General features: G+C 37.8%; 1 protein-coding gene across 1 annotated transcript in view; it reads left to right on the plus strand.

The window, feature by feature from the left end:
- Positions 1–16,344, plus strand: part of SPON1 (spondin 1) — a 187,873-nt gene that overhangs the window by 148,123 nt on the left and 23,406 nt on the right. Inside the window, exon 7 of the mRNA XM_002196305.7 lies at positions 5,594–5,658. Coding sequence (XP_002196341.1) covers positions 5,594–5,658 — 65 coding nt within the window. The remainder of the gene's footprint in view (positions 1–5,593; positions 5,659–16,344) is intronic.

Consider the following 16,344-nt stretch of genomic DNA (forward strand, 5'->3'; position numbering starts at 1 on the left):
AGCTTTGACACATATTTCTGTATTTTCTGTGAAATATGGGCAATACCTGCGTTTGGGGGAAATTCTCAGCCTGATTATCTGACTGAGAGGTTTTTCTTTGTGGAAGTGAATACAAAATTGCCAAGTATCCAGTTTAGGAAAGCTTTCCTGTACAGCACAGCAGTTAAGCTGGGACTGTCTGAGGTGCTGGGTTATTTGCTGTCCTGAAGCAGGGATGTTTTCAGGCAGCAACAGTTCAGAAATGGATTTAAAAGCTCAGCTTTCCTGCTCTTTTTTTTCAGTTTCACCCCAGCAGTATCTGTTTATCTATCTCAAGCCCAAAAGTAGTTTTTAGTAATTGACTTGTTATTATTAAAAGCCTGGAAATTCCCCCAGACTTTTATAATTGGTGAGCTGAAGAACTCAAGATTTTGTATTCCCTGAAATGACATTACCTATTTTTCAAAGAAAATAAACAAGACTTTTTAATTAAAGAAATGGCTATTTGTACAGGGAGATATTGAATTTGTAGGTACTATGATCAAAAAATGAATTCCATTCAGGCACATTTATATATCTTACAATATGTGTGGTTTTCTCAGCTGCCACAAAATTGCTGTCATAAACATAGAGAAGTCAAAGTAAAATGGGCAAACACAATCCTGGTATAATTCCACTGGCTGAAATGCATTTTTGCTCTTGCTTATGATAATTCCAAACCTGTGCTACTGGCTTTGAGTATAAACTGCCTGAATTTAAGTCAGTCATAGATTTAAACAGAATTTAGTTGTCATCAAATGATAAAAATAAGTATTTGTCTTTAATTATGGGTATTTTTCCCTCTCAAATGAAGCAATTTGTGACTAAAAGCTTAACCTTTTCAAAAATGCTCCTGCTTAAGAACTGGAAAAAAACAGTAGTTGTACATATTTTCCTAGAAACATCTCTGCATGTTGTACTGCATCTCAGCACTGCTTTTGTTACAGAAATACGTTGTTAGCAAAGAAAAGACACCTACTTCCCTTTTCTTTTGTAGTTTTTACAAAGTTCAGAAATATGCCTATAACAGTGTCCCTTTTCATTCAAATACATCTGCAAAACTGAAGTAGGAAAGTTTTCTACTGATTTTATCAACAGGAGGAAACATGCCATACTTTGAGTATCATGCCATGGAAGTCCTTAATTTGTTAGGCATTAATTAACCAGATATTTTACATTAGATAATACTGTAAAGGCAGGATTGGGTTTTTAATCTGCTCTGTGATTTCTGTGTGTCTGCACACAGTGGAGGTGGAATAAGGACAATTTATACCAATCATAGAAGACTGATCAGAATTTAAGAGCACCCAACAATTCCTCCAAAGCACTACATCATTCTATTTTTTATAGCATTTGGTTCCCCAAAGAACTGTTTAATACACTTTTTCATGCTCACTTTATCTCTTTCTCCTTTAATAAGAAATTATTTTTGAGGGGAAGGATGATCCTGCAGGGGAAGATGCTATCTTAGAACTCAGATATGTAGGTTTGTTTCCAGAAGACATTCAATTCATCATCTGGGAGCTGAAGATAATGTTACTTTTTCTGCTTTTTGAGGGTTTTGTGAAAATGAATTCACTGTGGATATAAAGGCATTCAGATAGTGTAAGGAGTGTTGTGGAAGGAATTAAATGCTCTCTGTTCTAAAACAATGGAATGAATGCCAAGCAGCAGCAGTATGAAATGAGTGAAATTGAGCTCTGGCCCAAACCAGGTGTTTTTCATTCCCACAGTTCATTGGGTCTGACTCTGATGTCAGATAACACATTAATTTGTTTTGCTGAACCGAATCATATCATTATTGCAAAGTGCTAAGTGATCTGCACGCTGATAGCTTCTAACATTATTTGGCAGACCTAAAATAAAAATAGTAATAAACCCTATAAAAATAGCTTGGAAATGGTATGAAATAGATGCTAATCACGCTGGTTACCAAAAAGTAGCAGGAGCACATGGAATAACTTACAGGGCTTTCTAGATCCTACTAATCTCTCTTTCACTCCAAAGATATTCAGATCATACTTAAAACTTGCTGAAAGCTTTCATTGTTTTTTAAAATGGATTTTACCCTTCAAAAGTGTTGTTTTAAGTCCCCTTGGCTGGGAAAGACTTCAAATAAAGTTCTATCTTTAATGCTGCCTTTTTGAGCGATGTCCCACTTTCTGTTCTTGAAGTGAGGAAACGTTTTTATTCTTTTGTAGGTGCACGGTAAAAGGTTTTTACTTAGCAGTGGTTTTATACCACAGGGTTCTGTGTGTTGCCATTTAATTATTTTATTCTGCATGAGCATTCATTTATACATTGCAGGAACAAATGGATGGAAAGCAAAGGATTAATTTTTTACCAACTTCAGAGTAACAGTAAAGCTGTCAGTATCAGAATGACATTATCAGCCTTTTAAAATCATGCCATTAGGACTTTTTGGAGAGTAGTGCTTTCATAGGGGACAGCTATTGAGTCAAACAGCCCCAGTGTAGAAAGTGGATGTGGAGAAAAAGAGTGTTGCTTGCAATTTTTTGAATGTTTTAATTTAGGTCACAATCCAAATAAAATTGAAGTCAATCTGGAAACCACTTTGGCTCCACTGGACTTGTTGACCAAGTTGTAAGCCTCCAGAGAAGGAGCCATTCTACTTCAAATGGAAACTGGAATATAGCTATAATTGCACATATAACTGGAATTGCAGAAGCAGCTTCAGGAGGAAAAAAATCAAGTTTTTCCAATGATTGTGTCCAACCACACTTGAGGGATTTTCATCAGCTCCAAGCAGGAGCATTGGTGCCCTTCCCTTTAACTTCTGACAGTGAAACATTTTGACACTCCATCATTTTGCAAACAATCACATTTTCTTTGCCAAAATGTAAGAGTTTCATTACTTTGAATAATTTCTTCTGAGACAAATACAAAATTGATGACAACTCGCAACATACCACAGTGAAAAAATCCCAGTTCTCATTTCCATATTTTGGTGGAAATTTGAGACTTTGTTTACTTAAATTACTTCAATTAAAGCAAAATTTTGGGGATATGAAGAGAAGAGTAAAACAGGTACAGATGTAGGACAGCAAGCACTAAGAAAATGTTAATAAAATGATATTTTTATTATAGTAAAAAAAAAATTGGTGCTTTTTGCCTCTGCTGTCTGTGCAGTTGGTTTATTCAAGGCAGTTGGGTTGCGTCAGCTGGGTTACATCAAATTAGTAATAAATACTAATTTGTGGGTTTCTCTCCAGGCATTTCATGTCCTCTCAGCTTCTACCATCTGCTAATAATTATAGCTGAAGAGATTGGCCAGCAAATCCAAGCACAGCATCTTTTCCATAGATTGCTCTCCACCCATGGGTTGTTCACCAGGCTGTGAATTCCTGGATAATATCCGTTTCCCCGGGCTGCTTAAATTTGTCATGTTTGTCCTCAAAATTGTGGGGGTCAGCTGGGGGGTCAGGAGGCAGAGGAAGAGGAAGATCACTGCTTTTGGAGGGGCTCCCTGGCCTGAAGATCCCTGCAGGATTCTGGGGAGATACAGGACAGTGGCCACACGTGGGCAAGTGGGGCTGGTATCCCCAAGCCTGGCAGGCAGACCTCACTAGGAACATTTCTTATTGGGAATGTGCATGACAGAGACCCCTGCATAATCAGAATATCAGTCTGGAATAGCAACAGCTTAAGTTGTATCTTAATTCTATGTAACTGTCAAGGAGCTCTAGGTATGAAAAATGTGTATTTTCATTCCAGCCTCAACCAAACACCAGATTCTACCTTTTTTTTTTAATTTTTTTGATTCAGATGTCCCTAAACTCAGTGTTAGCATCTGAATTTTCGCCTCCCTAAAAATTTCAGGGTTGTCTGAATGCACCATGCACTGCTCCTTATTTCCTTCCCTCTGCACTTACTCCTGAGCTGTTAGTCATATTGTTCATTTGCTCTTGCTGTTAATTTTTAATTAGAATAGCATGTGTTGAAATGATTTTAGACATGACTGATTCTGATACTAGTGACATAATTGCTGCCTGCTATCGGATAAACAGTTCATGACTTTAATAAATGTAACCATCTATGCTCATGATAGACCTTTGCTGGGATGTAAAATGCAGCGTGTGCAATTTTGAATGCAAATCTCAAGGCAAGTGAAAGAAGATATGCCTCGCTGGAAAGTTTTAGGATATTGAAACAAGGAAAATCGAAAATTAATTGTCAGAGACAGATAATGTCTTTTCACTTCAAACCTTTAACTTAATCAGTTTCATCAGATACTTTTTAAACCACTTGGAGTGCAAAAGTGTCTCTCTACTTCTGAAAGTGTGGAGGTGAGAGGAAAGCTGCCCAAGATGAACCTGGATGTGCTGAATCTCTCCTGCATGGAGAGTGTTGGGCTGGTGATGCTCACCCAGGGTGTTCCTGCCCCAGAGGGTCTGCCTGCTGGCACAGCCCTGCTGCCTGCTCTTTGATTGCTCCCTGCCAGCACAAAATTCTCTTTTTTCTACCTGTATCTGTAGTGTGGGAGCTTGGCAAAATATCTTTATACTTGACTTTGTAGAGTTGGATTTTCAGCTGTCTTAGCTCAGGATATTTCAGGTAGTATAGGATTTTTCTAGGTATCTGCATTTATAAAGTGATTCCCAAAAAGTGGTTTTTCCATCCTGAAAGAGATGCTCATGCTACATTTATACAACTGAGGCTGAAAGCCTCCTGTATCAGAGAGAGCCCATCACCTCTGCAATGCCCTTGCTTTGGTGAAGAGAGGGACTCAGGAAATATTGAGAGGGGTAGAGACAACCAGCAGGAGCTGCTTTCCTTTGAGCTGGGCTGTGGATGGACTAGGGCTGGTCTGGGGTGTCAGAAGTGTTGGTATCAAGCAAGAAATGGCCCTGTTATCTCTAAACTGACAGGTCAGCTCTGCTGGAAGTGCCAATTACAGGTAATATATGAAGTGGGTTTCTTGGCCTAATTAGGAAATATTTTTAAAAGACACTAGAAATCATGGGAGTGAACTGTGAACTTGTGTCCCTCCAGGTGAATTACTGGTGTGGATTCCTAAGGGGGATAGGGAAAATGCTTCTAAATAAGTGTGATGGATGTCTTTGGGGAACCTGAGCCTTGTTAATGGTCTCCAACCTTTGTCCTGAGTTTATTGTAGCAATATAAAGTTGAAAAGTGCTGATGCAAGGATTACAGCAGACTTTAGGAAATTATCTTTGTACAGTGCTTTGTGAGCAAAGACAATGTGCTACCAGCACAGTGCATCCACCATGGAGCCTTTCCATCCTTCCACACATCCCTTCACACATCAGGATAATAAATAACACATCACACATGCTCACAGGGTGTCCTAGGCTGCCCAGAGCGGAAGCCTCCAGTTTTTATCTGTAGATCTGTCATATATTAAGAGCAATTTTTCCGTCCTTGCTCTGTATCAAGCTTGGGAATTCCTGCTGGAAGCTTTCCCTCATGATGCCAAACCACTGCTGCTGGCGTTCAAAGATTGTAGTCACAGTTTGATCTCGTGCCTTGCACTTTTTTCTGCCATAAAACATATTGCTCCTGTTGTAAAAATGTCCTTTGTCTCTTTTCACAGAGTGATGAAGTTCTAACAGTCATCAAGGCCAAGGCACAGTGGCCAGCCTGGCAACCTCTGAACGTGTAAGTAAGTAGGGAATTGTCTGTCTCAAGAGCTTTGTGTTGGCTAAAGAAATAACCTACAAATTTGCTGATAGATGAGTTTGATACGTTTTTCAATTTTTTTTTTTTGTGGTGTTGTGTGTTTGATTAGTTTGTTGCTTCTCTCTTTCTTTCCTGTTTAGCAGCTCTCCATTTTTTACGTGCTTGGGTTGGCTAACTGTGGCAGCAGGACTGTCCCATGGAGTTTGTGCCTCCCACACATAAACAGTGATGTTTATCCAATGCTTTCTCAAATATGTTACACTCTTCTGCATTAGTAGCAGCTTTTTTTGGTGTCCTGTCTCACACTCTGTGCAATGCACTGTTACAGCAAACCCTGATGCACCAACAAAAAACTCTCAAAGGGCTGATTTTTCAAAATGCCAATCCAATGGCAGTGCATCCACCATGGAGCCTTTCCATCCTCCCACACACCCCTGCATGCATCAGGATAATAAATAACACATCACACATGCTCTCAGGGTGTGCTAGGTTGCCCAGAGCAGCAGCATCTAGTTTTTATCTGTAGATCTGTCATGTATTAAGAGCAATCTTTCTGTCTTTGCTTTGTACCAAGCACCAACAACAAAACTCTCAAAGGACTAATTTTTCAAAATACCAATCTGAAACACTCTGTGATGGCCTCCTGATCCTGGTGGTGCTGTACCATAACCATGGCTGTTTCACCAAGTCAGGCAGGAATTTCCTTCCCAGGATCCTGGCTCTGGGCTCTCCAGCACTCTGCAGGAGAGAGGACAAAACTCCTTTTTCAGGATGCTCTTGAGTTTCCTGGTGGCTCTTCAGGGGAGGTGTCAGAGCAGGGTTGGTGGTTCCTGCATAACTTATCTGCACTTGGCCCAAAGTTTATCCTCATTATCCAAGCCCAAATGAGTGAGACCTACAAGAAGTGACTAAAGATGAGGACACAGTAAAAGGGATCTGAGCTGAAAGTCAATTAAATCCTTGGAGGAGCAGAGCACTTAGTTTACTGCAATCCTGTACAGAAAAATAGTCCTGTTTGCTATTTCCTGGGAGCAGTTAGTGAAGCACTATGTCTGATTTTGTCACCTGTATTTCAGAAAGTATGTGAAAACTTGAAGGTTAGATTAAAAAAAAAAACCAAACCTGCAAGAGTTCAGTTTTCAGAAAACATCCCCTACCCTAAAGGGGCTTAGAAACTCTTAAGCAGCTTAGGACTTAAGCTATTCACTTTATCCTTTTCCCCTCTGCAAAAAAAAAAAAAAAAAAAAAAAAAAAAGAAAAAAAAGAGAAAAAGAAAAAGAAAAAAAAAAGAAAAAAAATGAGGTTAGGAGGTGAACTCAGCTTAAGTAGTGAAAAGATTTCTGATAGCTGATCCCTCTTTAATCTAGAAAAAGCCACAACCCAACAAATAAATGAAAAAAGAAAGCAAACACCAAAGTATCAAAATATGAAATCCCTCCTAACATGGAAGCTAAGGAAATTCATGGCAAGGAAATGGTTTGGGAAAAGACTTTACCACTGTGACTAACCTTGAGAGCAGGTTACCTGAGCATAAGATGGATTTTCCATCACTGGAATATATTTTAATCCTGAGCCAGGGTTGTAGGCTCTGCACAGGACCTGCAGGTGAGGCTTTTTTGGCCAGTGTAGTGCAAGAGGTCCCAGTAATGGCATTCCTTATTTATGGTCTTGTCCCAGAAGTCCAGGATTTGGTTTTGGTAGTATTTGCCATGGAGGAGCTGAGGATAGCACTTTTTTCCTTGCTACCTTCTTTCCCTTCTCTCCAAATTAAGACTTTAAAATGGAAACTTTAAAATGGAAACTTTTCCATTGTTCTGCTCTGGCGAGTTCTCGATCTCAAACAAGCCATTAATTTTTCCACTCCAACTTCAGTGCTAAAGCAACACCTGTGTCTGATGTTTCTGTTACCAACGTGAACAATCCCATCTGGAACTGGCTGCTGTGGCTGCTTGGCAGGCTTTGGCATAGAGCAGGTTTGCATATTGTTCACAGAAAGACGGAGAGGGGATCTCCTGCTCTGAAGTCTCAGTACATCATCTTGAATATATTACATCTTAAAAATTAATGCTAATTAAAGTGTGTTGTCCCGATCATAATTCCTGATTTTATACAACCCCAAGAAACTTGACAAAAATCTGAGTGCAGGAGATTTCTTAGGCAGACACTTTCACAGAGATGCCTGTGAATGTTTTTGCAGCATCCTCCACATGTTTTTCCAGTCAATTCTTACTCTCTCTCTGTGGCAGTTCTTAGCTTTCAGTAGCATCAAAAAGAATAAATCTTGGTATTTGTGCTTTCAAATGCTCTGCAGGTGTTCCCCTAACCCTTCACTTTGCAGGTAGTATTTGATTTTTTGGCTTTTTAAACAATATTTTTTTAAAATCATATTTTGACATGTTGTTCCTGCTTTTTGATTCCACTTAAAAATATGATCTAAGCTTCACAAGCAGACAAAATTTTCAATAGCCTTTAACTGTGGTTAATTTTTCATTTTCTATAGTGGCTTGTCCTTTTTGGAATTTAGATTAGAGCTGTGCAAGTATTGGATAATGACTCCTAAGGATAAACATTTTTTTTCTATTATTATACTCAGCACAACCATCTTACTAATCAAGATTGACTAAAAGTCATGAATATTTTATTTTTTGCGTAGTCCTTGGTTATGTATGTAATGGATAATAGGGTGTGATAGTAGTACCAAAGTGCATTACAATGTGCCATGATAAACATAGCATAGAAACCCTTCTGAATGTGCTTCTTCACAGCCATTATAAAATGCATAATAGTATTTTTTATGGAGGTCTGTCATGTCAAAAGTTGGAAAATTCAGCCTGCTCTCACTTCAAAGTTTACGTCATGATTCCATGTCATCTCCCGGCGTGATATAATGTGGAAAAAACATCCTGCCAAACTTCATTCTCTGTTTTTTGTGGATCCTCAATGTGCTTGCTCTTGGTCAAAAAATGGTTTTCCATTTTTATTTTTCTCCCTCTCACTGCTCTTATTTATCCTTAATTCTGTTCCTCAATTCATGCACTGTGGGAATCCAGGGCTTCCCTCTGGCTGCCCTGGCAGGTCTGGGACCCTGGCAGGGGTCAGGAACCCCCCTGGACAGAGCCCCCAGAGACACTGTCTGTGATCTCTGTCCATGGAAAAGAGTTTTCAATCTTACAGGATGAATTACAAGCTCTGAGTGTTTGATATAAGTAATAATTAAGTGTGGCACAGGTGCAAAAGTAAAATTTTAGGATTCTAGATAAGGGGTTCAAAGGGGACAAGATGGAGGAAATTGGGTGTGTCTTGTCCTTTCTCTCCTTCTTCATGCCCTCCATGTTTCACTGCAGTGTTGGCATTTTTCTGTTGGTTCAGGCTGGGAACACACTGTCCAACGTAGGTGACAGATATTGGCACGTTATTGTAAATCCAACACAGGTAGTTTGTGGTATTTAATGTTTGTAACATCCCACTGAGGGCAGAGCTCCACACGCTGCCCTGCAGGACAGAGCTGCGGCAGGGCAGCAGAACATGTTAGAGATAAACAGAATAAACAACCTTGAAAACAGCACAGACGAATTATGGCTTCTGCTTTGGCAACAGGGCAGAAAAACATTCTACAATCTCGGGATCATCAATACCTCAGATTCCGAGAATGCACCAGCGTGCCGAAAACTTCCCTGGCTTTTTCCATATAGGAAGCAGCTTTGGGTGATATTTGTGAACTAGTTTTATGGTTGCCTAACTGAAAGAGTATCGCTGGTGGCATGAGAAGGATGAGTGCCAGACTGACTAATAAAACACTTTTTCTGTTGCTTACATTTGACTCACCAAGTTGTGTGTCTGAAATTCTGATTTTAAAATACTTCCTTGGGCACACTGGTATCAGTCTCCAGCACGCTGTCAAATCAAAGTAATTCTTCTTATCTTTCTTGTATAAACAAGTGCACAGCCCATTGCTCCCCTTCCTCACGGCCATGTTTCAGGCAGAGTCAAATGTTATTTTCACAGCCAGCTGCAAATTGTTGGCCTTTGGCAGTATGTAGGATAAAATACATCAAAACCAGATAGTGCCACTGGTATCCAAGTCTGCATGTCTGGCACCGGTAAAATAAACAAGCCATGACAGAAAAATGTGGGATAAAGCAGGCAAGACTTTAAAGTTTAATATGCATCAAATTCACCAAGAGTCAGCATCTTTTTAAATTTTGCCTCAAATTCCCTTTCCCAAAATATATGCCATCTTTTTTTATGCCCCCCTTTTTTTTTTTTTTTTTTTTTTTTTTCCTGGCTGTTTTTGTTATTCCTTTATTCCTTTTATTTCAAATCTGGACATCACTATTGAGACACAAAAGGAGAAATATTTGAATTGTAATTCTTGGGTCTAATCACTCTTTTGTATTCCCTGTAAGCCAGGGGAGCACGGAGCCCTGTTCAACACTGTGGAATCCGAAATTCCATGTACATCCTACCACTGATCAATCCAAACATGAATCCCATACAGGATGGAAATTATTCTCCAGTATGTAAATTTAAAGTTTACTAGGTCAACCTATAGCGAACATATTTCAATGCAAAAATTCATGGTATTTTATCGTGGTAAACAGCATGATTAGAGTACCTGACATATAAAGAGGTTAGCTTTTGTGAAGTATACACAAGAATTTTCTTACTTCTCTCTCTCTCTTACTTTATTTTTTTTTCTTTGATGCAAAACCTCTTTTTATTTCCAACCTTTTTTTTTGCCTCAGTCCATTCTTAGTTACAATCAATGTACCTTGAAGTGAAAGGCGTTTTTATTTGCTATCATTCTGAATGATCTGAAGTTTAGAAAACTGTCCTTTCCTTCCCAATTGTCCCTCCTGTTTCCATTCCACCTCTCTGTGCAGTTTGTGTGAGCAGTCATGATCCTGTGGTTTCCCAGTGCCTCGGGGCTGTGCCCAGATCTGACTTTTCCTCACCCATTTGAGCATCTCTTTTTCATTTATTTCAAAATTAGCTGATAACTCTCCAGTAAGCACTTGTGAAGCCTACAGAAAAGGAGGCCTAGTCCTTTATAATTCCAATGGATGGAAGTATTTATATATTTTTTTATCTACTTTCATGGGTTTTTATATTTTGATATTTAAGTATTTATATATTTATAAGTTGGTACAGTTACCTCATCATCCCCAAAAATTATCCCATCCACCTCTTTCCATTTCAAGGTTTGCATACCTGTGATGTCTTTTCTCTGACTACAAAGGTATTGGGGCTGTTTTTCCTAGCTTGCGTGGAGGATATGTGGAAATGGGACAGATTATTCCTAAGTATGGGGTTTTGGCATTGCTATAGGTAATGTGATTTCAACTGTTCCAGAAATCAAAGAGCAATCTAGAAAAAGTTGATGGAAAAAAGAAAAACTGTTCTGATCCAAAATAACTTTGAGTTGACAGATCATACAAGATGGAGGGAAAAATGCTGACATACTTGGCTGCATTTTTCTTCCTTTATTCTTGAATAAAAGCTCTTTCAATCTTCCAGAATTCTCCTGTCACCATTTGACAAAAAATGTTTTGTGTTGGTTTTTATCCTGCAGTGGATTTGCTCTGACCAATAAGCTTCCATTACAGCATTTGGCAATTGGAAGCCAAGCCACAGATGTTTGGGCTTTCTCTGTTGGTTTGCTTCTCGCTTTCCTTTTATTTTTAAATAAATAAATAAATAAATACATAAATACATAAATAAATAAATAAATACTATTTATTTATTAATTTATTCTTTCTTGCTTTATTTTCTTTTAAAACTTTTTTTTTTTACTTTTTATTTTTATTTTTTAATTAAATTATTAACTTTTGCTGGTTTGTTTTTTTTTTTCTTACTTCACTGTAATTTTCTGCTGGTCCTGTGCCTGTAAAACTTTTCTTCCTTAAAGCAGCATCCACATTGAGATCACTGAATGATGTGTATTGTTAGATATTGTTAGATAGAGAATGTCCTAGGTCAGAGTTGGAACTCCTTACTCTCTTCTGAAATTAAATAAAATAACTCCTTCTCCTCTTCTAATTCTTCTTTGTTAAAAAGCTCAACTTATTGTCCTGCAATCTCCTAATTCAATTCCTGAGGTGCTTACATACTAAAATAGCTATTAGTAACATTACCATACGCATAAAAAATGCCACCAAAACCCCATGTTGTGTTCCTGGAGAATAGAAATGTCTTGCTCTATTTCCACCTTCTTTTTTCTTATAAACTCCTTTGCAGTACTTAAAACAGAGTGTATGAATTAGGTAAATTTGAAAAGAAAATACTTAGATTTGTCTCCTTTTTTTGACTCTTCCTTACTGAATTCACCTTAAAAACCACAAAGCTGCTGTTCAACCAAAGATGCGCTTTTAAAGTAAATTATAATTCACTTACATCTAGTTGAAATTGATTTCCTGTTACTTGCTTCATTTTTCTCCACTGAAAACAGTAGAAAATTACAACATTTACCTTAAATTCAAAATAATGGAGTAGTTATTTGAATCTAAGTTTAAAGTAGACATTTCTTTTTGTGCTGTCCTACAAAGTATGTGATTTGAGGAATCTTTTTAAGATTTTCAGAAAATCTGCTAGAATTAATCTTAATTTTCAGGATTTAGGTAATTGATCTGTATATCTGTCTGTCTGCAGAATTTGAGAAATTAATTTCCAATTCATCTGTGTGAATTATACATTTCCCTCTAAGCTGCATATGTGAATAAAATATGAGCATACAAACCACAAAATATTGGCATTTTTCTTTTAATGAGACCTATATTAAAAAATATTTGTAGGCTGAAATCAAAATCAGTACCTTGTTGTTCTGCCTACATTGGGAGTGATTTGTTTTGGAGAGATTAATGCGGACACTGTTGGAGGAAAAATAAACGGATTTATAAACTCTGTAGAGTGGATCTGTGGCCTTGATCAGTGATTTTACTGGAGGACAAAAAGATTTTTCTATCTCCCTGTTTAATTGTTGCCTCAGATTTTGGTAAAACCAAGCTGCTTATTCCCTTGTATCATGTTTGATTTTTGAGACAGTCCACTCCAGTTATTTATTGTAAATGCCCAAGTTCAAATAATTAAGCAGTTTATGCCAGTTACATTTTTTTAAGGCATGTCAGATGGTGCTGAAATGGGCTGAAATGTACCTTAAATGACCTTTCCACAGAGCTGCTTTCACTTTCTGCGGGAAATGCTGCACTTTTTGTGGGGCCAGAAGGTGTTTGTTCAAAGCTTTTACCATAAACAAAGATCATACAACAGCCAAGTTACTCCCATCATACAATAATTAATATCTTTAAACACTCCACTAAATCCTCCGCTTTCTTAACTACATCCATTCCACCCCCCAACTCCCAAACTAATTCCCCAAAACCTCCCTCACCTTCTACCACAGCCCAAAATCAGTTGGCTTCTGATTGTGATGAATTATAACATCTCTGATTGTGTGAATTATAACACCTGTATGAGACTGAAAACGGAATAAAAGTTTTTTAAAGCCTCTCTCAGTTGCCCCATCTCTGGCTCAGGAAAGGGCTTCATCCCACAGTGGTGTTTGGGTTTTTAGGAAATCCACACATTCCAGAGAGGGCCCATTTGGTTGTGCCAGTAGGACCTGAACCTGCCCAGGGATGCTCCTGTCCCATTCCCTGCCTCGATGTGGACACACAAAACCCAAATAAAAATCCTCCCTCTGCTTTCTCCTGGAGCCAGATGTTTGCTGTGCCTCCTTCAGAATCCCAGGGACAGGGTTGAGTGCTGGTCTCTACGAAATTTTAATCAGCATTGAGACGGGAAGATTCAAATCAAGGCTTTTTTTTCAGCTTTGATAACAGAGAGGTTCTAGATGAAAAATAATGAAATACCCAGAGCCCTGCAGACTGGAGACCTGGAAATGTCTGTAAGTGAATTCTGGGAATCAGTCTTCCCAGAACATCTTATGAAGGATTCATAGAACTATTCACAAGCACCTCACCAAATTCCTCAGGGCTTGCAAACTAAAATTTTCATTAGAAAATTTCTACCAGTTCCTATCCATCCACTTTAAATATTTGAAATTGTGCCTTGATTGAGTTTAAAATACCGTGAAGTCACAAAAGTGCATTAGGGGAGTAAATTCTGAGGCTGATTGCTCATTTTCAGTTGCTGTAACCCTTGTGCTGTCCCATTAAGAGTGATGAAATTACTTTCTGGCTTGCAATGCAACAAATAAACAGCTGCCCATAAATAAGGGTGATATTGCTATCAGAAAATAATTTATAAAAAGTACAATAGCAATGAGTAAATTATTCAGTTGCTCAATTAATTAGGTCCTCAGACTACCCAACTGAGATTAAAAAAGAAAATAAAACCCCACATTTGAACATGCACACTTGTGTTTGAGTTTAAATGTCATTCAGAAAGGCAAAATACAGACGAACTGCAATTAACCAGCTGTAATGGGCATTGTCTAAATTGTCTAAATAATTATATTTGTTGTTGTCTCCAAAGGGATAAGAAAAGCTCATATCCTATTCCTTTAATCATCTCTGCACTGGATGTCATTAATGTTTGGTTATACAAATTGATTATAAACATTGTTCCACCTAATGAGTTGAAAAATAAATCACATGTGGATAAATTTTTCTTGTGTGACTAAGAGTAAACAGAGGGTTATAGAAAAATAAGGAAGATTATTCTTTATTGCTCCTTCTTATATTCCTTATAATGCTTATTTTTCATGCTACTTGTCAAACATTCTCACCTAGGTGAACACTGCATTAATCTATTAATCTGGTTTCCACTTGCTGTGTACTTTTAAAATAGCAAAGATGGAGATGGTGCATTTTCTTGCCTTTTCTTTTATATTCTTCCACAGCTTCATTTAAGCCATTGAACACTTTACGCATGCCTTTAACTTTTTTTTTAATAAAAAAATGGATGCTAACTTGTGTTACAAAAAAAAAAAAAAAAAAAAAAAAAAAGGAGTAAAGTGGACAGCCTGAACAGCTCAAAAAGAATAATTGATTTAAAACTAAAATATAAATGCAGTGCTAAGGTAGAAGCCAACCATTGCCCGAAGTGAACTTTAATGAACTTTTAGGGATTCTTGGGGGCAAAAATATCTCATGTTCCTAATTGCAGTTAATAGCTCATGGCAGCAAAAGGTCTCTGACCACACTTGGCACGTGGTTGGGAAGTCAGCCAAAAACCCCAGACCAATCATTGCCAATCATCAGTGTGCCTGAGCTGCACTGAATTCACAAGAACATCCTTCCCATCAGCAGCAGCTGCATCCAGGGAAGCAAAACTTCCAGCAGAGAAATAATGCCATTTGTACAAGCCCATCTCGTTGATAACAAGCCATCAGGAACGAGGGAAAAATAAAAGGAAATAAAACTGCTGGCAGCTAAGGCATGAAGAATTGAAACCAGGAATAGGCTGATGAATTGTCTGAGCTGCAAATTCATTCTCAGAGGCTTGCCATCATAATGAGTGAAATGTGGTTATATTTGACACCTCATTGGATTTATGTTATCCTAAAAGAAAATATCTTTTTTTTTTTTTCCTGAAGAGTTATGATGTGCTTTTCTCTTGACAGACGAGTTGATTTAGATTTTGAGATGCTTGAAAGTATTTTTTAAATTCCCTAAGTGTCTCTCTCCAACTGCAGCTACACTGTTATAAGAATAAAAGTTGTAATGTTGTATTCTATGGGCCATATTTTCCCTTCAACAGGCACTCTGGGAATATTATAAAAAGATTTCGTGTGAGGTATGTTGTTTCTAAACTTAAGCCCCTGCATACTAACTATGCAGATTGAAATTTTCATGCCAAGCTGGAGGAAAATACAATGTTTTGCTTGTGTTTAGAATGTTCTAATAGCTGTTTATTGCTTGAGGTTTTCTGTTGCCATCCTTTGGAAAAATGACTTGACAATCAATGAGTTGAAAAACTCCTCCAAATCTGAGCAAGTTTAATGAGTGCACAGAAAACTCAGTGTTCCTGTGATTGCTTGGTAACATCTGGTAGCTCATTATTCCTTCCAAAACTGACCTTATCTGAGATGCCATAAATGGATGGACGCAAATTCTGCAGAGGCCCCAGTGAAATCCAAAGAAATGCAGTGAGAACTAAATCAGAATTTAGTTCTGATTGCATCTGCAAGAAGCAGAGCTCTTGCTGATGTGGGAGAAAATATGGATTGAAGCTTTCAGGAATAGAAAAACAATTTCTAATAGTTTAAAGTGAGCTGCTTTGTTGAAACTGCAGGAAGAAGTGGAGGAAAGCAGCACATCTGAATTGGCATTTGAACCCTGTATCACCGCGGGCAGAATTACTCTTGCAAGACATAATCAGGACCTGAATTTATTTAATACACAAACAGATGTAAATGTGAAAACCTCATTCTTTATCACAATAGTGATGTTTTCCTTACATCAATTACAATTGAAAAAAAAAAAAAATCTTGACGCCCTTAAACTAGGAAAAAAATGTTAAAGTCAAGCTGATTTCCTTAGAAACTAACTTCTTGAAAGTAAAAGCATTTTCAGGAAATATAACAAAGGCATAAAGAAAGCATTTATCAGAGGAAAAATACATTCTGTATAAAAGAAAAAGAAAGCTTTTATTCAACTGAAGAATAAGTCTTGTTCAGATTTATCTACTCAATTTTCGGATGAG

Source organism: Taeniopygia guttata, chromosome 5 (assembly GCF_048771995.1).
Source record: "Taeniopygia guttata chromosome 5, bTaeGut7.mat, whole genome shotgun sequence".
Classification (NCBI taxonomy): domain Eukaryota; kingdom Metazoa; phylum Chordata; class Aves; order Passeriformes; family Estrildidae; genus Taeniopygia; species Taeniopygia guttata.